The sequence below is a fragment of the Prunus persica genome, chromosome G1, assembly GCF_000346465.2.
Source record: "Prunus persica cultivar Lovell chromosome G1, Prunus_persica_NCBIv2, whole genome shotgun sequence".
Taxonomy (NCBI): Eukaryota; Viridiplantae; Streptophyta; class Magnoliopsida; order Rosales; family Rosaceae; genus Prunus; species Prunus persica.
The window spans coordinates 15,054,852-15,081,194 of record NC_034009.1 but is presented as its reverse complement, the minus strand read 5'-3'; the positions used below and the strand labels follow the sequence as shown (position 1 = coordinate 15,081,194).

The 26,343-nt window shown below is 36.2% G+C and overlaps 3 protein-coding genes across 5 annotated transcripts; all 3 read right to left on the bottom strand.

The window, feature by feature from the left end:
* Nucleotides 565–4,341, bottom strand: LOC18788734 (probably inactive leucine-rich repeat receptor-like protein kinase At3g28040). Its single transcript, XM_007225308.2, has 2 exons — nt 2,429–4,341; nt 565–2,328 (listed from the first exon to the last, which is right to left on the bottom strand). The coding sequence occupies exons 1-2, from the start codon at nt 3,979–3,981 to the stop codon at nt 852–854; spliced, it is 3,030 nt and encodes a 1,009-aa protein (XP_007225370.2). The 5' UTR covers nt 3,982–4,341; the 3' UTR covers nt 565–851.
* LOC18791841 (uncharacterized WD repeat-containing protein C2A9.03) lies at nt 12,522–17,790 on the bottom strand. 3 transcript variants are annotated; one of them, XM_020554038.1, is made up of 10 exons: nt 17,525–17,790; nt 16,752–16,859; nt 16,494–16,670; nt 16,309–16,395; nt 15,880–16,014; nt 15,510–15,620; nt 14,014–14,105; nt 13,827–13,932; nt 13,648–13,734; nt 12,522–13,224 (listed from the first exon to the last, which is right to left on the bottom strand). In XM_020554038.1, exons 2-10 carry the CDS (start codon nt 16,839–16,841, stop codon nt 12,811–12,813), a joined length of 1,299 nt encoding a protein of 432 aa, XP_020409627.1. In that variant the 5' UTR covers nt 16,842–16,859; nt 17,525–17,790; the 3' UTR covers nt 12,522–12,810. The 3 variants fall into 3 exon arrangements, with proteins under 3 accessions (XP_020409627.1, XP_020409626.1, XP_007222225.1); XM_020554037.1 differs by having other exon boundaries at nt 16,752–16,881; nt 17,525–17,789; XM_007222163.2 differs by having other exon boundaries at nt 16,494–16,661; nt 16,752–16,881; nt 17,525–17,785.
* On the bottom strand, nt 20,678–26,027 carry LOC18791654 (protein ROOT PRIMORDIUM DEFECTIVE 1). Its single transcript, XM_020554798.1, is given in 5 exon segments — nt 20,678–21,164; nt 21,283–21,541; nt 21,658–24,097; nt 24,298–24,386; nt 25,656–26,027. A coding segment is annotated over 1 exon segment (1,443 nt). The 5' UTR covers nt 24,073–24,097; nt 24,298–24,386; nt 25,656–26,027; the 3' UTR covers nt 20,678–21,164; nt 21,283–21,541; nt 21,658–22,629.

Below are 26,343 nucleotides of genomic sequence, written 5' to 3'. Positions count from 1 at the left end.
CAAATTGTTCAATACAATCTATTAAATAGAACCAGTTTGTACTTAACTACACTAGACTGTGTTTTACGTTGCTAAGACACGACTCATGATATGATGCTTAAGACTAATTATATCATGCTTAAATCGTTCTAAAGAGTATTTAAAAGCTTCTTATATCATGCTTAAGTCATTCTAAAGAGTTTTTAAAAACTTCGTATGGTAGAATACAATCCAGTTTAATATAGCCTAATAGAGTGTACTAAACAATTCCTAAATCAGCACACAAAATTTGTAGCTCAAGTTATTATGAGCAGTTATTCGTTCAGACGACTTGTTTCGTTAATTCTCTCTATCCCCTTATATTGCTAGTTTAAAAAAACAAGTCCCATCAAATGTAAGGGATCTAAAAAGTCTCATTTTCATGACATTAATATTTGGGGCCAAGCGCACGGGAATTTTCTTTGTCCGGTACAACATTTTCTTGAGGTGCAAGAATTCTAAACCATTTTCTTGAATCATATACCTTTTCCAAAGTTTTCAAACCATTCACTTATCAGAACCACTCATCTGAAACAAATCAAATCATTCAATTTGAAAGCATATGATAGTTCCATTACCACTTTGAAAATTTGAATAAATACAAAAGTTTAAAAAAAAAAAAAAACCACAAAGAAAAAGGGATGTCACAATATATGCTCATATTCAATTTAGCACGCAGGAAAATCTGGTAACTGTTGGTGAGAAAAAACCACAATTAACAAGTAGAGCAGTTCCCTGTCAATCCACATAGAAACTAGTAAGAAATTACAACAAGTTGGAGGGCAAATCTCTTTGTTGTTGAAGTCAAGCAAACATTGAAATGCTCTTTGAAATTAGAAAGCCTCCAATGTGTGTGGAATTGGGGTCTTGATAATCTGCATAATTTGAACCACTTCTGCCATGGTAGGCCTGCATGATGGTATCTGAGAGGTGCAAACCAAGGCCAACTTGAGCACTGGTAGGACTTCATCTTCTGGATACTCACCCATGCTTAAATCAATGCACCCCAACACATTGCCTTGCTCAAGCAAAACCCTAACATGGTCAGTCAATATTACAACATTGTCCTCCCCATATTCCACAGGCCTTCTACCAGTCACAAGCTCAAGGATCAATACACCAAAACCATATACATCACATTTTTCATTGACCCTTAAGCTCTGGCATGCTAATTCTGGTGCCACATAACCCAGTGCAGTCTGAAATCTGTTACTCACTACGTGCTGGTCGATCTTTGTTAGAAGCCTTACCAGTGCAAAATCTGAAATCTTTGGGTTGTAATTCTCATCAAGCAAGATGTTACTTGGTTTTATGTTGTAGTGAATGATTGGAGGGCGGTACGAATGATGCAAGTGGGCAAGTCCCTTTGCTGTGCCAAGCAAAATTTTGAATCTATTAGCCCATGAAAGTGGTGGAGTCGAAGGAAGCCTTTCATGGAGTTTGGATTGTAGGCTGCCATTGGTGGCAAACTCTGTTACCAGAAGCTGCATCTGTGGAGTCCAATAGTATCCTTTCAGGGCTATTAGATTTGGATGCCTTGCTTTTCCCAGAATTCTAACCTCTCTGTCAAAATCTTCAAGGCATTGGATTATATTTGATGTAACCAGCTTTTTGATTGCTACTACTCTTCCCTGAACTCCAAGTGGGATTTTGTAAACTGTTCCAAAGACTCCCTCACCGATCTCCGAGGCCTTGTTAAGTAGTGATTCCGGACTGCTAATCCATTCCGGGGATGACCTTGAGTCAAATAGAATGAGCTTCCCTGAGGCCAAACTACCGGATCGCGAAGAGCTTGAACACATGCTTTCCAAGGCAGTTTCCACAAATGCAGGCCGCCTCCTTGCAGATACATTTAGAAGGCTAATAATAATTACACCAACAACAATCAGTGTAGCAGCTGAAATTGCCACAATAGCAGATATGCTCAGGAACATGTGGTGACGGTCTGTTGTTGACATTGGAGATTCATCACGGTGTCTATGACCACCCATTTGGTTGTTGTAGGCATTTGGATCAAGAACAAGGGGTTTTGGTACATTCATTGTACATGGCCCCTTTAACAATGGTGAACAAATACCCAAATTTCCTTGCAAAGCAGTTTGATCCAAGCTCTGAAATACACTCCCAACAGGAAGCCTCCCTACTAACCTGTTATAAGATATGTTAACAGCAAGAAGATTTTCCAGTCTTCCAAGCTCTTGTGGTATCTCTCCACTCAACTCATTGTACTCTAATTTAAGAATCTTGAGCTTGTTTAACTTTGAAATGGATTTAGGTATAAGACCACTTAAATTGTTGTGGGATAAGCTCCTACAACAAACAAAAAAACTATCACAATTAGTACAGTTCAAATTAATAAAACACAGATATTTGAGAAGAAATAAAAAAAAAAGGAGGTGATCGGACTTACATCAAATAGAGAGATGAGCAGTTCCCAATCTCATTAGGAATGGGGCCATTCAATGAATTTCCGTCCAATTGGAGAATTCCCAAACTTCCTGAATCACATATATCCCCTGGGATTGAGCCGAATAAGGCACTGTTTCGAAGATCTAGCACTGTTAGGTTCTGAAAGAAGCCAAGCTCTGGAGGCATCCTTGACTGAAGATTGTTCCATGACAAATTCAAATACCTCAAGTTGGAGAAAAGTCCCACTTCTGCTGGAATATTTCCCTTGAGATTGTTCCTTGACAGATCCAACATCTTCAAAGATTCAAACAGTCTACTCGAACCCGGTGGAATAGAACCTGTAAGTCCCATTTGGGAAAAGTGTATTTCTTCCAACCCCAGATCAAACAAACCCTCTGGTATGCTTCCACTGAAGCTGTTATCGCTCAACCGAATCACGGACAACGCATTGCAGTAAGCAAGAGACAATGGAATGGCACCAACAAGTTTGTTGTTGGACAAACTCAAATAACTGAGTGATTTCAGGTCACCTATTGAGGCTGGTAGGCTGCCTGTGAAGCCATTGTTTGAGAAGTCCAAATACTTGAGGCTGCTCATGTTACCAATCCATTGAGGAAAATCACCAGTAAACATGTTATCAGACAGACTGAAAAATGTCAAAGAATTTAACCTCTGAAGTGAGTCCGGTAATGCACCAGTGAAAAGATTATAGCTGATATCAACCCTACCCAAGTGGGGACATAGTCCTATATCAGCAGGGACTGGCCCAGAGAAGTCATTGCCCTGCAATAGAAGCACTTTCAAGTTGTGTAAGGCTGATATCCCTTGTGGCGCAGACCCAGAAAAAGCATTGTTTGAAAAATCTAAAGTACGCAATCTCTTCAAAGACCAAATCCCAGAAGCAAAATCCGGGTTACCAGAGAAATGGTTATTGGAGAGATTGAGGCCATTCAAAACAGAACATCTAGGCAGTGTACTAGGCAAAGGTCCTTGAAGCAAATTTCCAGATAAGGAGAGGTACCGAAGCGAAAAACAGTTATCAAACAGATTATCAGGGAGGGGTCCTGAGAGTGAATTCTCAGAAAGATCAAGAAACTTTATGGAACTCATGTTGACAAGAGCAGTGGGAAGGAGACCTGAGAGACTGTTGCGGCTCAAATTAAGGCTTTCAAGATTGGGAGGCAGAGCAAGCTTCTCTGTGCTAATGTCACCACTGAAATTGTTGTTGGACAAAGACAAGACTTTCAAATGCTGCAAGTTTTGAAGCCCCTTACCAATTCTTCCCAATAAGCCTAAGCCTTCAAGGGACAGCTGAGAGACCCTTCCAGTGGCTGGATTGCACTGTACAAAGTCCCAAGAACATGGGGAATCATCATCTTCGTTCCACGAAGCGAGGTAGGAGGAAGGGTCGTGGAGGTCGGATTTGAAGACAAGCAGGCCTAAGACGTCGTTGTTGAGTTGGGCAGGGACGGTTGTGTCTCCCATGCAGGCTTGCAGAGAAGCCAATATCAATATTGATGGCAGCATATGTTGTAGGAGTCTGAGAGAGGCCATTGTTGAGTAGAATAGTTTTACAAGTTATGGAAAATGGCTTGCTTGCTGGCTGGTTAGCTAGCTAGGCCAGAGAAACACTACTTCTGAAACACCGTACGTCACGAAAAATTTGCCATGGAAGACTGTTAGATTTTGCACTCTACAAGGACGAAAACTAATTTGTCACTGTGAGCTCACGAGAGAGAGAGAGAGAGAGAGGTTATACTAAATATCAAATCAAATGGGGTGTGTAATGTTTCCTTTGTAAAGGCAAAAAAGTGGGAGGAAATGGGGAATGGTGGGTGAAACTGGGACTTTCGTGTGTGATGGTCCTTTGTAAACGCAAAAGAGAGTGGATGGCAAAATTGTAAAGGGTGATCTTCTTTTGTCAGACTTATTTTACCACATACTCTGACAAAAATGAAACCATTGTATAAATATTTTTTTGGGAGAGGGGGCTAATAACACAATTTTTAAAATCTTGTAAACCAAATTGAAGGCTATTCAAGCCCTATGTGGAGCCATCATAGTCAAGTGTAGGGGTAGACATCTCATCTGAATTATCCGTTTATCGACTGTACCGTATCGATAGTTTGGTTTGGTTTAGTTAAATAATTATTTTTTAATTTTAATTATTTCGATCCAATTCATACCAAGATGTTTGGTTTGGTTAACGGAAATAATATTCCTAACCCGACGGAAACCCATATCGATCCGATATATACTTATTATATTATTTAAGTACAAAACAAGAAACCATAGATAACAACAATCAGCATTTTGTTCACTCCTTTATCACTGTTGTATCACTTCTTTATTACATTGTATCACTGCTTTATTACCATTCTATCACTTCTTTATCACCCAGGTACTAGCACTTTTTGGTTATAGAGGAATTTATGAATTTCCTATGTTTTCCAGTTTCAACCTTTGTCCTGTTTTTTACCTGTAATTTTCCAACCGTTGATCCAAATTTTATGTTCTTTATATGGTTGGATTCAACATAAAAAACTAAAGAACCCAACGTGGAACAAATGTCAAAATCATTTACATAAATGTATATAATTCTATAAAAATAACACTCAAATGTTCAAACAACGAACACAAATGGCTCCCAGTATATCTTAAGTATATATTGAATGATATAGTGACTAAGTTATTTGATTTCATACTTGCATGAATTAGACTATTGGATTTTTATATTTTACAAGGATAATTTGGTGTATTTGTTCAAGAACTTATGTTATGTGAAGTATTATAAATTGTATTTTTATTAGTATGTTTTTATTACGGTACTACCAGCATACCGAATCAATCTGAACCGAATATTAGGTTAACCGATTCGAAGTCTACCGAAGTCTTTGGTTTGGTTAACGGAATAGAAAATGGTCTATTGAAGTCTTTGGTTTAGTTAACGGAAGAGCCTTCTACTGTTTCGAACCAATCCGTGCCCAAGCCTAGTCAAATAAAACGATCACAGGTGGCTCGATCGCTAAGAATCAACATGATTAATGATTTAAATTCACAATCTATAACAACTTTGCATAACCATATATGTATACATTCCCTAACATGTGAAAGAGAGAATGTTGAAAAATAAATAATAAAAAAAATAAAGGGACTGAGTGTATGTGAAATCCCCCAAGCCAAGACAATTTAGCAGAAATTAATGGTCCAAAACGTGGGTGTTGGGGTCTCTACTAGCATGTGCCTGCCAACCGCACACCAAGGCAATTTTCTTTATCTTTGTCGCTTGCCACATCTTCTTGTTGCCTCGTTCCTTCACTTTCCAGTTTCAACTTTCAAATACTAATAATAATTCAGTGCAGGACCAAACCAACAGCCATTTCCAAACATAATATATTGTATGCTACGATAGGGAAAGTGAATTCCTATACATGCAAAACATCTTTCATGAAAAATAGCAAGAGTTTGAATACTACTTGGTAGAATCATTCAGTTTAATATTCCCAGCATTTCGAACTCTAATTCTCTCTGTGTCTGCATGTTGCATGGGTTGTAAAGTCTTCCTCCTCTTCATGCAACAATCATAAGAGTTGAGAGTATCCCACATCATCGAATCGAATGACAGAAATGTCAATTTAAGAGCTCCAAACATCTTAGCTCTCTCTACTCATTGCTGATTGATTTTGCGGATATTCAAATTTTAATATAATATCATAACAATCTGTCCATGCGTCAAGCTCAACGACCCCACTTGGTCCTGATAAAAATTTCCTACGTGACTAAGTGTAATTTGTTGCATATATGTTTGTATGTTACAAGAGTTCCAAAAGCTAGTAATTCATTCCTTTCTGCTTACTTAATGTTATATATAACATACACTAGTTTCTTGTTGTATTCATTTGTCATTATTACTAACTTTTAATTAACCAACTATTGATCAACCCCAGGATTCCTTTGGAAGATGCCTGTTGTCTCGGCCTGATAAAATATAGGGATGAATTACAACTTTTGACATGTACTCTGTCTCTACTTAAAACAAAGTCCTTTCAAATTTTATACAGGCACAAACGACAGATTTACTCATTTTCTTTTGTGTCCTTTCAAAATTTAAATTAATTTGAAACCCAGTTTAATAGTATAATTAAGGCTTAAATGTTGAAATGGTCCCTGTGTTTTATCTTATCGGCCAATTTAGTCCTTGTGTTATTAATTTGGCCAATTTAGTCTCTGTGTTTGTATCTGTTAACAAATTTGATCCTTTTAGTCAAAATTATGTTAAAACCTTAAAAAAGAACATTTAAAATTAATTTAAAATTTTGTAATTAATTGTAAAGATTTAAACTCAAATAATAATAATGCTAAAATGATTAAAACTCACACAACCTCAACCTCCAATGATCTCGATTCTCGTAGGAAAAAAAAAAAGGGTTCTTAGTAGAATTGATGCTTACTCTTTTCTTGCTGCAAATTTTCTTCTATCTTCTGTTTAAGATTTTCTCATACTCTACCCTTCATCTCTCTCTCCTCTCCGATCCATGGGTCTGGATGTCATCGACTTTTGCTACAGCCAGGATGATCAATTGGCGGTAGAGCCGTCAAGCTTACGGTGACTGGCTATGATGATCTTCATGATTTGTCAGAGAGAGAGAGAGAGAGAGAGAGAGAGAGAGAGTTGTTGTAGTTTAGGTGGGGTTGGAATGGTGGTGAGGGTGGCTGTGGTTTTGGGGTTGGAGTGGTGGTGGTGATGGTGGCTGGGTTTGGGAGGTGGTTGAGGTGTGTGCGCGAATTAGGGAAGGTGAAATTTAAAAGAAATATATTCCATTTTCAGTTTGAATTAAAATTTTTATCATCAATTACATTTTTTTTAAAATTAATTTTATATTTTTAAAGGAATGGACCACATTGACTAACATATACAAACACAAGGACCAAATTAGCCAAATTCATAACACGGGGACTAAATTGGCCTATGAGATAAAACACAGGGACCATTTTAACATTTAAGCCTATAATTAATTAAAAAAATCATTACTCACTAAGTTATTGAAAAAATTGGTTCATAATAGAGCTATGTTAGAATCCCATATTAAATTTGTAAGGAGTCGTTAATTGGCATATAAAGAATTAGACCACACATAATTTCAAGCCATTTATAAATGAAATCTCAAATCCGTGCAGCAAAAAGACTAAATTAAAAGGAATATCGACATGTTTAGTGAGTGTCCGTTGATGCTAAGTTACAAAATTAGGTCGCTAGGTAATTGAGTAAATCTAAAGAACGCAATGCATGGGTGGCTTGTGAGAAAGACAGCTGCCGGGCTCACATGATGAAAATTGTGGTTCACGGGGACGCCCTTGGCAGCTTGCGGACATGTTTAGGGCAAAGACAAAAGCAGTGTGGGGCCCTTCACTTTGCATTGCTAGTCTGTCAAGGCGTTCATGTCTCTAATTCCAACTCCAACTCCAACTATTGGAAATGGAAGAGTGGGGCTTCCTCTGTCTTTTACTTGAAATTGAAATCTTAGGGCTTCCACTGTGACAGGAGAGATGAATGGTACTCTTACATTACAGATAGAGTCATGCCCAATAGGGACCCTACAAACCTATTTGTTTCATCAATTTCATAAAATCACTTGTGGGAGCAGAGAGCTAAAAGAGGACCAACTGAATAATTGTCTCTTCAAATTTTTTTTTGGGCCGGTGTCTATTGAAGTCTTAATCATCTAATTTTGGATGACAACGGGGTGGTTCAGGACCACTATCGATGCCCCTTCCCTGAATTTCTTTTTTTTTTATAAATTATAAATACTTATCTTATATTATAACACTAATTGCACCTTTTTTTTTTCTTTTTTCTTTTTAAATTTTTTTTTTATAAGAAAAGGTGGTATTTTATTAAATCAAAAGGAAAATTACATGGTAAGAAAGAGCATGTTAACAGCGATCTCGTTAAAACCTTCCTAGAGAAACAAAATCTCGAGGTAGGAAATAGTACCACCCATACTATTGGCTAAACAGAAGAGTCAAACAACTTATACGAAATAAACCAACCTAAAACCCAACCACAAAACAACATCCCATCACTACGTAGGTACTGTCAAAGAAGTCCTCCTATGATCTAGAAAAAGCATCATAGTTCTTCGTACAAAGTCAAAAACGTACTATGGGTATCAAAATAGATCCAGCTAATCACCCACTCGCAAAACCATTGAATCACATCCCATCACTAAGCAGATACTGTCAAAGAAAGCCTCCTATGATCTAAAGAAAGCATCATAGTTCTTCATGCAGAGTCAAAAACGTATTGTGAGCATCATAACCAATGGCGGATCCAGGAATTTTTATAAGAGTAGGCTAAATAATTTTTTTTTTTTATATAAAGGAGATATATTATAAGCTTTTTTTTTTCTCTTGAAACTAAAATGTAAATAAAATTTTATAAATCAAACAAAGTCACATTACAAGCAAATATAACACAAAGAAGTACAAAATATAAATAAATATCAAATCAAACACTTGTCCAACTTCAAAAACACATGTTCGAATGCAAAAAAAATTTTTTTTTAAAGAGCTTGTCCTTCGAATCTCATCACGTTGATTGATTGGTCTTCACAAATTGGAATGCATTTCCTAGGATCCCGTTCTAAAGAAGCAAAATCAAACTCTTTAGATTCAACTACTTGAGATCCGAGTTCAGAAAGTTTCTTAGGAATTGAAATATCAACATTAGATGCAGAAGATGTATCATTGTTATCATTACCACTTTTTTTGAAGAATGAATAAATAATTTTTCCTCTCTTTGCCGGTCTATTATCATCATGTGACATGATATCATAACAAGAAATACTAGACACCAAAAATCATATATGCTAATTAATAATTCAAGTTGTTAAAATAAAACATACATCAAGAATCTCCAAAAAATTTCACCCAAACCCTAAATCATAAAAACTTAACAACAACAACTAAAATTGAAAATTGAATATATAAAAAAGAGAAAAACTTACCAACATTAAAGAACCCACTAAAGATAGGTTGGTACAATTTTTTTGAGGAGGAGAGTTATTTCCTCTACGCTCTCAAGGTTCAATAAGGCGTTTTGGGTGGTTAGAAGAAATCTTTTGATGTTTGCTCTCTGTGGGTGTAGCCCAATATCAATACGAATATAATAGCTCAATTTGGTAGAGCCTTAACATGAGTTCTGCTTCTAATCAAATTTATATAGGTTTGGATTGATGTTTATTATTTCCTATATGCTTTAGGAATGAGCTTATTTTAAATAGAGGACTAAGCTATTATTTACTTTACTTAGATTGAGCTATTATTAGTTTATTATATTTATTTGGTGTAGTGGGCTAATATTTATTGAAGTAGGAATAAACTTATAAAATTTAAACCACATTTAATATTAAAAATCTTCCCCTAGGTTGGAGCCCACCCCAGCCTAGACATAAATCCGCCCTTGATCATAACAGATCTAGCCAAACACCAACTGCCACCTCCAATTTTCTTGATCTAGACCCCAGCTAACAAGCAAGGTAGACCAAGATTGTCCTTTTAGCCTGAAGAAAATTTCGAAGAAAGATCTTCATAGTAGGAAAGTTCATCGGTTGCCAAGCCCACAACGTTCCATAGGAGAATTATTAGGGAGATCTTGGAGACCCCTTGAGGCTGGTCTCTTTCGCCTTGTCAACAAAATCCTCGATATAAAAACTATGCTTACTAGAAAAATCCATGCCACTAACAATCAGATGCCCAACACCAATTTTCGTACACTTCTAATTCCCACTTGGTGGCGCATATTTGTCATCCCCTTTAGCAGAAGAGGCGGTGGCCACCTCCATAGCGTTAAGATGGAGACCCCTCACCAAAGACTGGCTACTTAGGAACCTAGAAAGGAAGCCAACACAGCCACCCTACGGAGAACAAAAGAGCCATAAAAAAACGTTGTACCCAATTCAACAAGAAGAACCCAAAGAGACAATTAGAGAAGACTGAGAGAGATGGCCCAGAGAATGAGTAAAGAAAACTGGAGAAACCCTAACCATAGCCGTCAAGGCTCTCCTCACGTGAAAGAGAGAGTGACCCAAACCCTATTCGAAAAGCAACCTTGCAATCAGATTTTAACACGAATTGTACCTTAAATTATCATTCAACACAATTATATTGAAATCATCTCAATTCAACTTGACAAACTAAATAAGTAGTAAATTATATATTTATTGATCATATTATATATATATACACATATTTTAAAGTAGGATTAGCATGTATGATTAATGAACGTTGAAGTTGCCCTCTTGGGATTGGTATTTTAGATGTCTTGTTGATGTCTTTGATTGTAACATTGAAGTTTATCTAATGAAGTTTCTGTTTGATATTAAAAAAAAAAAAAAAAAAAAGAAGAAGTAATATCATCAACCTTCGAGTTTGGGGTGTGCTTGTCTATACTTAATCCCCATCTTAATTGTGAGGTTGGTCTAATTTATATGTTTAAAGCATCGAAATGTAGGGAACATTTCAAAGCTGGAAAGCTAGGGCGCTAGCGTTATACCTTGGAGCTGAATCGTCTTCCTTTTAAGACCTCTTTAATTTCTTATGTGGAGGAACATGTACATGATCACCAATGTCAAACTCTAAGGTTGTGTTGGTTTGTTGGAAAAGAGCTCGAGGATGGGAAATTACTTTTTTTCTCTTCCAATGTTTGGTAAGTCCAAGTTTGAAGATGAAGCATGTTTGGTATTATATTTGAATTCAACTTTTTAAACTTAAAAACAGAATTTGAGTCTAAAGCTTAACAAATCTGTTTGGTAGGTCTAGTTTTGAAAACCTAAACTAAAAAAGAACTTAAAACACAAAAATACTTGAAAACATAATAGTTTTGTTTTCTTAGAGTATTCTTCTAAAAATTGTTTTCAAGTTGCATGTCAAACAAGTTTTTGAATTTTTTTTAAAAAAACGTATTTTAGAACTCCTTGTTTTTAAGAAAAATCAAAGTTTTTGAGTTTACTACTTAAATAGGATACCAAACGCCACTCAACTATGTTTTTAAAATGCATTGCAAGCTCTCCAAACTAAGAAGTAAATGTGACACGATCAAATAGTATGATGCTCACTCTTTGCTAAATGCCTTTGTTGCTTTAATCGGCAGAAAGTGCGTAAGTTAATTAAGCGATTCACAAAAAACCAAATTTAATTAAGCGATTCACAAAAACCCAAATTGCATCATGGTAAAACTCTCATAAAATCCAAGGTGCGATGGTACCACTGATAGTGACTAGAGTTTAAGTAATCGTGTGAGTCTCCGGTACTCAACTTTTACTTGCTCACAAAGTGAGGCATTTCACCACAATTTTCAGGCTCAAGAATAGCACCAGCAAAAATTAAGATAAATTTTGAACGAATCAGCTTTTAGAAAAACAATCAAGCCCAAGGACCTTTTAATCCACCAAACATCATGGGTAGCCCAAAACTCCATTCCAGCTTCTAGTATACCCGGCAACAGGCACCAACCCTAATTAAAACTTATAAATAAAGAATTGGTAGGCACATGGGTGAAACTGTAATGGAAAAGTGGGTCAAACTTTCTCTCATTCTCCAAACGTATGAAACAATTTTAAGACAACCTAATATAATACTCCGCCTCCCCTCCTCAGCGAATGACAAAAAGAATATTGGTTGAAATTTAATTGTAAATAGGTTTAAACCAGTAACCCTACAACCAACTTATCCTAGGCTAGGGTTTATTTAATTATCTTTAGTTACCCTTTAATTGACATAATATCATGTGCCCACATACACCATAAGAAGTATAACCCAATTAATTAAACCGAACTTATTTAATATTCATTTATCCATCTTGGGATGCTTGAACTTATGACCTACTACACACCAAAAAATCTCGACTATCCTACGGATCATACACCATTTTTTCACTCTCAATCTCTCTCCCATAAGGCAATCTTTCTCCAATAAGGCATATGAAACATGTTATATGGAAGATTTTATGCACAAGTAAAATGAGTCAAGTGCGAGGACACCAAGTTCGCATCTGCAAAGAAAAAATGCACAAGAAACAATGGAGCCATGGGTACTTGAGGTTGAAAAGGAAGGGAATTGAAAATAGATTTATCAAGATTTTGGTTTACAAACAAAGCTTTCACATCACTGTACACATTCTAAGTTGTTCTAATCAATCATTGGCTTATTCTACTGTAAACTTGGTTTATCAAACTAACCTACAACCGAAAAAATGAAACAGAACAGAGACAACTCAAGAAAAGGTAGGCTGAAAGTTCAGAGTACCCTTTTCTCTTTTTGAGCTTTTTAACAAATAACATTGCCAAGTGCCAACACTGATAGACAGCCCTTTTGCCAAATCAATTAAAAATAGGAATCAAGATATCCATATGTATGCCTTCTGTTATACTGTAGCAAGCTTGCATATGTTCGATCCCAGATTCCTATATACAGAGACTCATCGTCTGGACTCACTGATACCCCCGAGATTTCCCCAAAGAAATCAATCTCCTGCCGCACTTTGTAATCTGCCTTTGTACTATAAATATGCACAAAATCTGCAGGTTCTGCAACGACCATGAACTGGCCATCTGATGAAAAGCGAATTGATCGAGCAGCACCCAAGTTATTCTTCAGAACTGCGATAGGTGAGGACAGATTTCTTATATCCCAAACTCGAGAAGTCTTGTCCTGATTTCCAGTGGCAAATATGCGACCATCAGGATGCCATGCAGAAGCAAAAGAGTAATCAAGATGACCAACAACCTTGGCAATAGTCTGGAAAGATCAAAAAATTACGTCTTGTCAGTGAAGGGTTCATATCTTTCAATATAAAACCTGGAATATGCTTTCTTTTAGATGCAAAATTTGGATTCGAAAGTACGACTGCTCTTCTAACTGGAAATTAAGATATTCTCGAAAACAGCAGAAAGTATATATCTCTATATGCTGGACAATCAGAAAAACAACTGCTTAGAGAAAATCAGTTATTATAGTAAGGATAACAGTTTAAAGAACTTGACAGTCATATCAATTACTTTCTCCCCTCTATCATGTCCACAAAGTCTACATGTCTCACACAAAGAAACTAAGCTCTTTTTGACCAGTTTACCTCCTCTTCTCAGCAAGGATATTTCTATTTAAAGAAACACAAAATATAAGTTGCAGACCAGAATAGCAGGCAAAAGAAAATATTGTTACCTTCCCATTCTGTGAATCCATTAGCAATGCATCTACGTGATCACCAACAACGGCAACAACCCTACGATCTGGGCTTATTGATGTATGCTGCAAAGAACATCAGCTCCACATTAAGAAATAAAGACAACTTTACCTAACAAAAATCCGCAACATGCAATTATGTTCTTAAGATGACTCACATTCACTGGCCAAGGGAATCGAAAGTGATTCAAAAGCTGAAATTTCTCCATGTCATATTCTCTTATGCCACAGTCATTATTGGATGCCATGAAATGCATTCCACCCCTGAAAAGGAGTTCCAATATCAAGTGGTGCTTTATTATAAAGAGAAAAAATTTCAGATGAACAGATTTCAGAATAATATACCCCAGCCTATCATATATTTCAACAGCATTTGTGATGGCATTGTCATCGTATGTGGTCCGGGTACAGAAACTTACTCCTTGCTTATCAAGACTCTGCAGACAATTACAAACAATATGGTAAAAGCCTTTAACAAAACTAAAGCAGTAGTTCGTATGTTAATTCAGTTATTACATAGATTAAACAAACATTATAGGCACCCAGAAAAAGCATCAACACCAAGGTATGAACCTAGAATGCCAGTAGTAGCTACCACCACCTCACGCTCACTCAATCATTTCATAAAATTAAAAAGATCATTGGAGAAAATGAAAATACAAATGCACGAAGTCAAACCATTCTTAGTACTAAAAAATGAGTAACAAAACCACTTTCCTTTTCCAAAATCCAAGCTCAGTAAATCTCCTCTTCTAATATGATTTCAGAAGAAATCCTGGATGAGAAAGCTAGCCAAGCATATGTTCCAGGTTCAATTCAAGAAGGCATCTCTTAAGCTGCCGGTGAAAAATGGGACAAATTCTATAGCCCTCAAGACTCTTCCAAAAAGCTTTCACATACCTTAACAAGACTTAGTCACCCACTATCACTGACATCCAAAAAATAGTCAGTTCTTACATCAGTCAAATACCAATCTAATCACCAGAAATTCAGACAATTCCCTGTCCAGAGTAGTATGCCACCTTCTACATGCAACAATAAATTACCTGCAAACTGCCACTCAAAATATTCCCATTCAACTCATTGGCAAAACAGAAAATGATTTCATTGAAATTATCCCCTCGCATATGTTTATTGCACTATTTTGGGTGTCTCATGCCACAAAGGTCATATGAATAGCATAGCACAACAAAAAAATTTGAACCAACACGATAGGAAGTCTACGTTCATCAACTGAAAGCTATCAGTTCTGAGGCAATGCCTAGTAGGGATGGAAAACATGGTGGGCATGCAGACTCAAATAAAAACAAATTGCCACTCATGCAGCATAGCCGGTAAAAGTAGCATGATTCTTAAATGTTGCAACTCACAAAACTAAGCTAAATGAGATTTAGCTTATTCTAGGTGGAAAATTTGTATCCTTTCCAAACTCCCTAATCTCCCCACATTCAATATGCAAAAGAAAACTTTTATAATGGAAATCAAAATTTATGCTCTTATCCAGAACATCAAAATCTGGGGAGAAAAAAACGCTCCAGTCCACCTTCTAAAAAGGTCACTTTTGATTTCAAACAAGAAATTATTGTAAGGATCATTGCATGAGAGCTAAATAGGTAGGATAATTAGAATAACCTCTTACAAAGTTACAATATCTCTTTTATTTATCAAATTTCCTTTTCATTTGTTTTCGTGGGGTATAAATTAGAATTAAAATTATCCAGACAGAAAATTAAGGGCATTACAGCCCACATAACACATAAAATGAAAACTGAGATTTTGATTTCTCCAAAGAACAACATGCACTGTCAATGTGTCAGAGAGATATAAACATAAAAACTAACCTTACAAGTAAGCTCTCCTTGGAAGCCACCAGCAACAAGAAAATTGTCCTTGACCGCCAGTGTGCTTATCTGAGTCTGCATAAAACCCTCCAATAAACTACCTGCATGTTTCTGCAAGACCATAGAAGTTGGCAAACTTGGACTATTACATAAATAAAAAAACAAGTAGCAATTGTAAAAGGACACTACATAAGTTACATAATTAGGAGAGGGAGATAAGAAAAGAGAGAGAGAGAGAGAGAGAGAGAGAGAGAGAGAAAGAGAGCATCAGCCAACAAAAATTAGAACAATAAAATGAAAGCAATCCCTTTTATTTCTTTTCTTTGAAAGAACTAAGATGATAAACTTTATGCATAGGTGGTTGTACTACCTCTGTTGGTGCTACATGCCCTGCAAAGTTGAGAACCTCAGACAAACTGCCAGATAGAGAAGACCAATGCATGACTGAATAACTGGACATGAGATAGACATCATGTTTCGAAGTAGCCCAAACCAGATTTCTGAGCTGCACGCAAAAATCAGGCAAGGTTGTCAACTACGTCATAAAAGTAAATTTTGTGAAAATACATCAGCTAACAGATGTGGGATTATTTTGCAAGAGTACTCCCTAACCTCAAAAACCCATTACTTTCCTAAAGAAAATCATTTCAGTCAACAAGTTCATACAAACAAGCCCATGTGTGTGTGTGTATGAGAGAGAGAGAGAGAGAGAGAGAGGAGGAATTAGTGATGATGAACTGTTCTATATCTTCAAAATGTAAAACTAATAAACAACTATGTCACTTGCAAGAACACAAACCTGGAAATGAAGAATTGTAGGTTTAACCAGTCTTGTATTATGGAAGAATTCATAAAAGTTGCCACCCTTCTGCATTTGTTTGCACTCCTGGTCGAAGTCAACATATATTATTAGTGGAGTCCACTAATACTGACTTGGTAGTTGGGAAAAGAAAATAAAGTAAATACTTGAGAACAAGTAGAAACCTTGTCCACAGCTTCCCCAGATGCAGGGATGTTCTCATAATTCCTGTACTGTTCTAGCCTTGTCAATCTGTACTTTTCCCTCGTTATGTTTAACCTGTCCCATGGAATACCTTGAATGTCCTTTCCCTTTCTTGCTTGTGCAGATGACGTATCAGACATCTTGGTAAGCTGCTCGAACTCAAGAAGGAATTTCATGTCCATTTAGTACAATATAAAAATGAATTAAGCAATTGAAGAACAAAATTGAGAGAAACAAACCATGTCATATTCATCAAGACCCGCATCTCCACCCTGATTTTCTTCCTCCACATCCTCGACAAAATCAGACATATCTCCCTCATCCCCCATATAATCGAATTGATAGGCCTGCTGGTAAGACATGGTCTATCTGCATTAAGTTCACAATTTCAATATCTTAAACATAATTCCAATACGTTTAATAATCACCAATTACATCCAAAGACATGCTTTATCGTAATTCCTTTTTCCAAATATACATATTAACAGATATAGAAAAGGAAAAACAAAACCCACCTTCCCACAAGATGAACAAAGAAGAATATATATTAACATATATATGGCAGCAGATACAGGAATCTCTACATGATATTGAAAATTTTATAGCTCCTCTATCTTATATTATGGGAAGCCCAACTATTAATTGTGAAACAAAATCTTGACAAACATTTGCAAAATTTTCAGCTATTCACAAGATTGTTATTACAATTTAAGAAAGGGAAAGAAAATAACAGGGACAAGCACTGACTAAAATTAAAGGCAAAGTGCGGCAGATACACAAACACACACACACCAACAAGAAAGGAGCATGACTTGAAAACATGTATCAGTGTTTTCAAATCAAAACAATAAAAACAACAGCAACAACAAGTACAAGAACCAGAACAACAACAACAACAAAACTAAATTGATTGATAAGAAATACCCAGAAAGGCAGAAACCCTAGGAATTAAAAAAGTGGGAGATAAAACGTGATATTGAGAGAAATAACAGGAGAGGGAAGAAACACCTACCTGAAAACAGAAGGTTTGTTGTGCAAATGAAAAGAATGAATTGTGCAAACAACCAATCAATCAGGCAGCAACCAAGTTGTGGTTATGATTTGCGGAGTGTGGAAAGAAAATAAAGGAGGAAAATGAAGACGCTCCTCCCTCTGCCCTTGTTTCTCTTTTCTCTCCCTCTATCTGCGTGCGGGTGTCAATTGTGTCAATTGGGAGAGAGAGAGAGAGAGATAACAATGAATAATAAATGAAATTAATAATAATTTGATATTTTCTCTGTTTTGAGTGGGGGGTGTGGGGAATGGATGGAATGCGATGATATAAATGTCACGTGTTTATTTGTCGGCAACTCTCTTCTTGTTATTGGGAAAAAGTCTCTTCTTTTGTTATAACCCATTTGCACGCTGCTAAGCTACTCACTCACCCAACTCATGTTCTTACCATGTTTCTTTGTGAAAGTGAAATCGCTTGAAATGATAAGGGAAGCCAAGTGAGGGGCTTCAAAGGGTACACACCAGAAAAAGAAAAAAAGAAAGAAAGATGGGTAGGAACACCATGAAAAGAGTTGCCCACTCACTTGATACTTCAACGTGGTGCTACTACTCAATACTTTTCGTACTTTTTGTTTGGGATATGTCCCTTAACTTATGTTCACGCAAGAAGTTTGTAACTCGAATGATTAAGAGCATTTATACATTACTTGTATTTAAAAGGAATAATCGTATGTTCATAAACCATCTTTATGAGGACCTTTCTAATATACTAAACCTACACACACAACACAGATGCTATAACTCGAACTCAAGACCTTGTTTAGGGGAGCAATTATTCCAAACTACTACACTAATGGATCCTTTGCATTCACAAAAACATATTACTCAAATAAGTTTCACATAATCAATTAGCTCTTAGTCAGTAATATTTCTCTCCTCAATTCTAATATACTAAACCTACACACACAACACATATGCTATAACTCGAACTCAAGACCTTGCTTAGGGGAGCAATTATTCCAAACTACTACACTAATGGATCCTTTGCATTCACAAAAACATATTACTCAAATAAGTTTTACATAATCAATTAGCTCTTAGTCAGTAATATTTCTCTCCTCAATATTGAAAGATGCCTAAATTTGAATACCCAATTCCCAGTGATGGAAATCAGAAACATCAATTTCACATATACAAGAGAGTGATTTGCAATATGCGATCCTCACAATGTTGCTGTTAGACAACTACTAGCCCTTATCAAAGAATAGGCCAACAGTGAAGGATAGAAAGCTGGGGTGGGTTGTAGCTCAATGCAAAGTTTGGGAAAAAAAAAAAGTATTAGCTAGGGAAATGCTTGTAGATAGCACGTTTGATACATCTACATTTCAATTAAACTGACACAAGATAAAAGAGAACATATGAACCTTTTTGTAATTGAAAGCCCAACCAAAAGCAAGGATAAGAGAGAAAGATGGATGGGGACAAAACCATGAAAGTATCCACATGGGCACTCAATACTTCCACATTGAAATATCAAAATCAAAATAGCAAAAAACAAAAAAAAACAAAAAACGAGACAATTTAGGACTCGTTTGATTATCATTTCAATTTTAGTTTTTAGTTTTTATTTGTTGTTCTAGAGTATAGAGTAAAATGAGAGTGAGGATGAGACTAAGAGAGGGGATGAGAGGGAAGGATGAAAGGGGGCAAAATGAAAACAAAAATTTGAAAGTGAAAACAATTTCAAATAGATTTTAATTTTTAGTTTTTGTTTTCACTTTTATTACTCATCTCTCTCATCCTCTCTTTTTTTCTTTTATACTCTAACACAAAAAATGAAAACTAAAACTAAAAACTAAAAGTTAAAATTGAAATGGTTATCAAACGAACCCTTAACTACTCAATTCTCATATATACATATATATATATATATATATATATATATATAAAAATCTAGAAGAAGGCTTGACAATTCGATTGAGTAGTATGTTGGAAAAAATCGAGTGAGTAGGTAAGTCCAAAGCCTAAAAATGCAAGCAAATGGACCTAATACGTCTATAACTACTTCGGATATATGTAAACGGAACTTTATAAAATAAAAAAATATAACATTTGGGCTTTCATATTATATTCTTATATAAATATAATCTTTTTCGTGTAAGGATGTCCTTGGTTAAATTGAAAATTGTTTAGTAATTTGATTATCCAAATTTTCATTTCAATTTTATTCAACGTATTACGTTTCTTTACACATTTTAAATGACGAAACAATTTCAGATCTGAAAGATCCTTTACAGGAATAATTTTTAGATAATGACTGAAAATATAGATGATTATGATCGTGGAATTGCATTCTTAGATAACGTTATAATTGATGTGTACATTTCTTTTTCAAGATAAAGACAGGCTTCCGCTGCTGGGGCCTCTTTGCTGGAATAAATTACTCAAACTTGTGTACTTTATTTACGTAATTAAAATAAAGAAACTGAATGCGGAAAATTTTCTGTACGCTTTATTAAGATATGGTTAATAGTGCGCTTTGGTCCAAAGCTGAGACAAAGCAGTTTTGTCACTTTCCTATCAATGCAATAGTGTTTCAAATTCAATCGGATAAATATGGGAAGTGGTGGAGCTGGTAGAATATTTCCGCTGTTCAATAACCGAAATGTCTATTAAGCCCTCGGATATCAGGCCGAAAAAGGAAATAAAAAAAACAACAATAATTGACTTGAATAGAGGTTCATTGGCCCCAGGGAAAATGCTCCATTATAAGGATTTCATGTTAGGGACGCTAACGCATTAGCTGGGATTAGAACTCGTTAACTCTTCTTTTAACTTAAAAATCCTTAGTTGCGAAGCTTCCCATCCCATGGCCTAGTTCAAAAGTTGCATAATAAAGTCAAATGAATTTACATTGTACCAACCAACATAGTTTGGGCCTGCTTTTTTAAGAAGTACTTTTGGCAGTAAGCGCTTTTATTATAAAAATCTTTCATTTTTATATTAAAAAAAAAATTTAAGTACTTCCTGGAAAAACACTTGAGCGTGCTTCCTGAAAAAGCATATAATAAGTGCTTCTCTATAAAGTGCTTCTATGATCCAAAAGCACTTCTAAATTTTTTTGCCAAACGCTGTCATAAGTAATTTTAATTGTCAAAATGCGCTTTTAATCTTTCCAGAAGCACTCCCAAACATGCCAACATTGTACACCAGTTCATACAAGTTTCAGGAAAATTATCCCCTGGAATATAAGAGAATATGGCCGTTTCTAACTAAAGGTTTGAAGACATGGAGACACACACATACAACTTTAATTGTTATCCAACCTAAGAAAAATCAACTATGAACTACTCAATATTCTTAATCAACTACTTTAGATGGTACACAACCATCTTCAAAGGTGAAAGCTGCATTAAGCAAATATTTATCTTCTAATTGTAGAAGCAAACGCCGGCCACAATCAACTACACTACATGCTATTCCCTCATGAAATTCCCATGAAGTGATGAGGATCTCCTCAGCCATGCCATCAAAATAAGGCTCTTTTTCACTACATAAATCTGTCAGTATCTAAATCCAGGGGAGCGATCTGCAACATAGGATTTCATTTTTTACCAAATCGATTGATGAGCAGAGTCGTGTGTATTGATGAGAAGACCCTGTGCAGGTCAAAATTATATATTATATAAATAGATATTTTATAATAAGAATAGATATGTTAATATAAAAATGAATGTGGCGTATTGAGTGAGAACAAAGACTTCTAACTTTTCTTACTTTGCCTCCTTTGTTCTCCTATTTTCTTCTTCAAATCTTATGGCCCTTTTCACACCTTTCTCAGTCTTCTTTATTTATCTTCCTGTTCGACAAACTTCATATCAGCCTTGTCATTGAACTCATAAACTTGTATCCTAAAGTACTCTTTTAGCATAAACCAAACACCTTATTTTGCTTCATGCCCTCACTTCAACAAGAGTAATATAACTCACATCGATCGAGAAAGCATTGCTACTGAGCAAACTCTAAAGTCACTAAACTGAAACCAAGTGTGCAAATACATACGTATATAAAAACACTATGTATGGATGAATGTAAATAACGTAGAACATTCCAAAAATCCCAGAGATTGGTAGCACACAAACTCAAGCATACCTGAAATCTGGTGCAGAAGACATTTGGTATATCAGAAAATATAACATCCCACTTAAGAAGGCCAAAAATAGTGAATCAAATGCCACTCTCTACATGAACACCCTGCCATACTCCTTCCCCAGCATATTGCTGCAGGGCTAGCTGCTCCACCCCACATTGCTCCCCATCTTCTCCATTAAACCTACTCTACATGCCAATCACAGAATTTAAAGGTCCCCCTTGAACATGAACTTAACTTGTCACTAAGAAAAGCCGAGTCAACAGGACAAGCGATACGGTAATATGTAAAAGAAATCAAATAATTCAACTTTCGACTTGAGAATTTAACAAGCATATTACAATTATGTGATTACCTCCATGATCTGCCACCATCTGATAAATGTTTGACCCGTATCTGTCCACACAGTAGGTCTTGTACTATGTAGTCATCGGAAGCCAATTCCTCAGTTTAGGAGCATAAACTAGGGATACAACCAACTCTAGAGTGATCCACCAAAAATGCTCCATTTCAGCAACGACAATAATTAAATGCACTGGAAAGAATTAGGGTTATACCATCGGTGAAGCAATTATAGTTCAAAGGTGTTCCGAAACTTCACAAAATAATAAAAAACAGAGCCTTCCTTTGATCCAAAAAGACAGGGTGCACAGGAACCCTGCAATGTTTAGCCCAACTAGGAAATAATGGTTTCTCGTCAGATTTTTCTTCTGAAAATTTTCTATTTAATAAATTGATTTTTACCATTATACTATTTGAAAATGAAGTTGTTATGTCTTTAGTATTTTTTTCAACTGATGATAACCAAGGTATTTTTGAAAATTTAACCTTGAAGTTAAGGGTCATTTTGCTTAATATATATGTAGATATATTGTAATACTTCATCTTTACATGCATTCATATAACTGCAAAAATAATAACCTCACCACTTTGATTATTTTCAGGTAAGATATGTACATTTTTGACATTCTCAGCTACCAAGGTTCCATAGGTTGCTTCCAGCCACCAAGAACAGAATGAGCATCAACAGTCCAAAACTGCCCATTCTCCCTGTAGTCCACTGTCTCAACCTTCTCATCACCATCATCATCCAAATACAAATCTTCAGACTCAAACAAACTCTGAAAACCATCATCATAATCATCATCATTGTCATCATACTCAAACTCATCACTAGCGTCACCAATCTCAGTGTTGTTAATGCGAGCGTTCCTCCTCTCTCTTCTTAGTCTCTTGCTTTCACTGACCAACTCCATCAACTTTTCCTTTATCACCAAAGTCTCTTTCTTCTCCAACAGCGCACCCTTATCATCAAAACCCTCCACCAAGAACACAGAATCTCTCTGCCCTTTCAAGCTCACGTAGAATAACTCTGGGTGCCGCATGATCATCCCTCTCAATTTGTTTGGCAGCACAAACTCTTTCCTAAAATGAGTCAAGTGGTCTATCAAAGTCCTCTTTTCAACCATCATTCCTAGCACTTCTCTCACCACCAAACAAGCTCTCTTCTCTGCCCCAATTGACTCTTTAGGCAAGTCCGAGACAGGGGTATTGTACGGGCACACATCTGGAATTTCTTTAAACTTGAGCAAAAAATCTTGGTGACGCCTCTTCAAATTTAGCCCCTTTCGAAGTGTCAACTGGTTAAACTTCAAAGGTCTGTCTACTATTAGCTCACGCGATTGAACTTTAGGAGATGATAAAGGCTTTGCCAAGTCTTGGTCCCAGGAGACAAGCTCAAGTGCACGGCCATAGGAGTGTCATAGTCTTGATTTATTTGGATGGTCATTGCATAAACGAGAGCGGAAATTAGGGGGAAGACCAAGATCTGGAGCTAGATGAACCAACTTTGACAGAAGTAGCCGGTGATGAGACGAGAGCATAAGAAGTTTCTGGAGTTTGGCGGCCAAAGAGTCAGAGATGGCTGATTTAAGACTTAATTCCTGAGCAGCAAGGGCTGCTGCAGCTGGGGTTAGACGGACACAGAGTTGTAATAATGACTTGGTTGCGTTGACTGGCAAGGGAGGTGTTGGGATTGAGAAGAGTTCGAAAATGGTAGGGTAACGATGGATCATTGAGAGGATGGACCGTGGCTTTGATAGGGAAAGATAGGATCGACATTTATAAAGAATATGAATTGGAATATAGCATTTTGGTTTAGAAAGGAGCAGTGTTTGTAGCTTTTGGACAAAACGTATCTTGTTCTGCTTCACGACATGTCTGTCCAGTGAAGGACAACGGACAGTTTTGACAGATGAGCACGATATTGAAAAAGAGATATTTTGTGAGATCTTGTTGATTTTACAATTCTTCTTGACCATACCTAATAAGCAAGGAGGATAGTGAGGAAGGAAGCTGGAATTGAGAGAACTGATGGGCCAATTCCTTTGCAATGAGGAAGGCAAAGACAACTCCATTTTTCACAATTACAAGATTTAAACCCTACACAAGATATATGTGTAGTGAGATTACGAAGCATATAACAATACCATCCATCTCACTATTATCCACATGGGAGTGACATAAAGAATTTCCCTTTAGTGATGAGAGTGACATAAAGAATTTCCCTTTAGTGGTTTCTTATGAGTAAAATGGTCACAAAGAAGCACAACCCTCAAAGTATGTGTAACGATGCTACTCACTTTATCTACCATGTATAATAGTGTACCAGCACCATGCTAGACCTTGTTGCAACTCTTTTTATCATCTTCACTGGAACATATAGTCGTACCTATAAACACAAATAAATAAATTCATGTCAAACAATAAGATCATGGAAAATGGTTTAGAATACATGCATCAACCCTAATTTCAGGCAAGCAAACACAATTTCAACCAAAGTGGAAATAATAGTGCGCTTAGGAAAACTGATATCTACAAATGGAAGGAGGAAACCAGCATATCCCATATTCAGATGGAGAAGACATTGTACATCTACAACTAGAAAAAAACAGCACTCTCAATTGCCAATATTTTAATTGAAGTTAAACTCAACTTAAGCACCAGAAGACAGAACTCTTCTCCATAAGGAATCCTAGTTCACTATCCAAATCCACAACATTTTCAATGGAAATGAAACCAATACTAAGCTTTCTCTAAAGAAAATTTGAAATTGCTGTTGTGTATTAAGCTAAAAATCCCAGCAGTTCAACAACATAAACCTTGCGAAATAAAAACCAAGCAATTATAATATCATATCAGCAAATGCGACAATGGCAAATCTATATTTGAGCAGGATACATATTTACATACAGAGAGAGAGAGAGAGAGAGAGAGAGAGAGAGAGAGAGAGAGAGAGAGAGGAGTGATTGCAACTCGCAAGAACTCTAAAAAGAATTCAACCAAAAACAACTATACAAGTGAAAAATGAGAAGATAAGATATCAACAAACAATCAGTTCTCTAGAGATAGAGATTGAGTAAGAAATTTAGCTCTGCAAAATTGACTTGAATACAAACTGTACACTCTAATCTTAACATCAAGTGATTGGTGATCCTATCTGAAAAGTCATGTAGAATCGCAGAAAAGAACAAATGTGTGGTTCTCTATACAGAAATCCAGAGAATGGTCTCAGAACACATCACAATTCCTTTTTCCATATATACATATTGTAATAGACATAGAAAAGGAAAAACAAAATTCAACCTCCCCAACGACGAACAAAGACAACTAGATAAATATCGCAGCAGATAGAGGAATCTCTATATGATGTTGAAAATTCTATAGCTTCTCCAATACTCACAAAGACCAGTTACAAGTACTGAAAACAAAAATATTAACACAGAAAGGAGCAACACGCCAACTAGAAAAGGAGCAATAAAAAAGGGAAGAGACTTGAAACCATGTCACAGGTGTTCAAATCAAACTATTCAAAGCAATAAAAACAACGGACACAGAATTATATTTGATCAATAAGACATACCCAGAAACCCTAGGGGAAAAACAAAAGTTGGAGACAGCATAAAATTGAGAGACATGACAGGAGAGAACAAGCACCTACCTGAAAACAGAGGGTTTGTGTTGAGAAGGAAATGACTGAAAACTTGTTGTTATGATTTGCAGAGTCTGGAAAGCAAGGAAAGGAAGAGAAAGCGCTCCTCCTCCTGCCCTTCTTCTGTTTTCTCTATCTATATCTGCGTGCGTATGTTTAAAATTGTGAGGAGTTTAGACGAAGCACATTTGCAGGGTGTTAAGCTACTCACTCATATTAACCATGTTCCTGTGCGAAAGTGGATAAGCGAGGCGAAGGCAAACGCTTCAAATCACAAGGACAAAGGTATTTCTTACAAGAGGTCATGTGAAAATTACTCATGCAAGTTCTACACTATCCGATCTTTACCACCCCTAGCTAGAAAAAGGTTTTTTTAATCGAGTTTTATTTAAGTCCTCCAATTTTTAATTGGAATGTTTCTTGAACTTGTATTGGAGTTTTATTTTGGTTCTTCAGTTAAGTTTTAGTTTTATTAGGCGTCCTCCAATTGTCCAACTAATGGTAATTTGGTCATTTTGTCAAATTTTATCAATATGTTCATGGAAAAGAATAAAGCGTGTGATTTGTACATGAATTAACGATTATGCCCCTCAAAATGATGAGAGGAGACTACAATGGGACTCGATTATAAATTCAAAGGCCATTGCAGTTAAAAATCCTAGCTATAAATTACTTTAGTACTTTAAAAAAATACTTC

Coding starts and splice junctions, on each gene's coding strand:
- LOC18791841 (XM_020554037.1), bottom strand. CDS start 16,874: ATGTCTTACCAGCAGGCCTATCAATTCGATTATATGGGGGATGAGGGA. Junction 16,396..16,493: donor CTGGGGAAGCTGTGGACAAG/GTTTCTACTTGT, acceptor GACTTCGACCAG/GAGTGCAAACAAATGCAGAA. Junction 13,735..13,826: donor GATTCCCTTGGCCAGTGAAT/GTGAGTCATCTT, acceptor TGTTCTTTGCAG/CATACATCAATAAGCCCAGA.
- LOC18788734 (XM_007225308.2), bottom strand. CDS start 3,981: ATGGCCTCTCTCAGACTCCTACAACATATGCTGCCATCAATATTGATA. Junction 2,329..2,428: donor TGCTCATCTCTCTATTTGAT/GTAAGTCCGATC, acceptor TGTTTGTTGTAG/GAGCTTATCCCACAACAATT.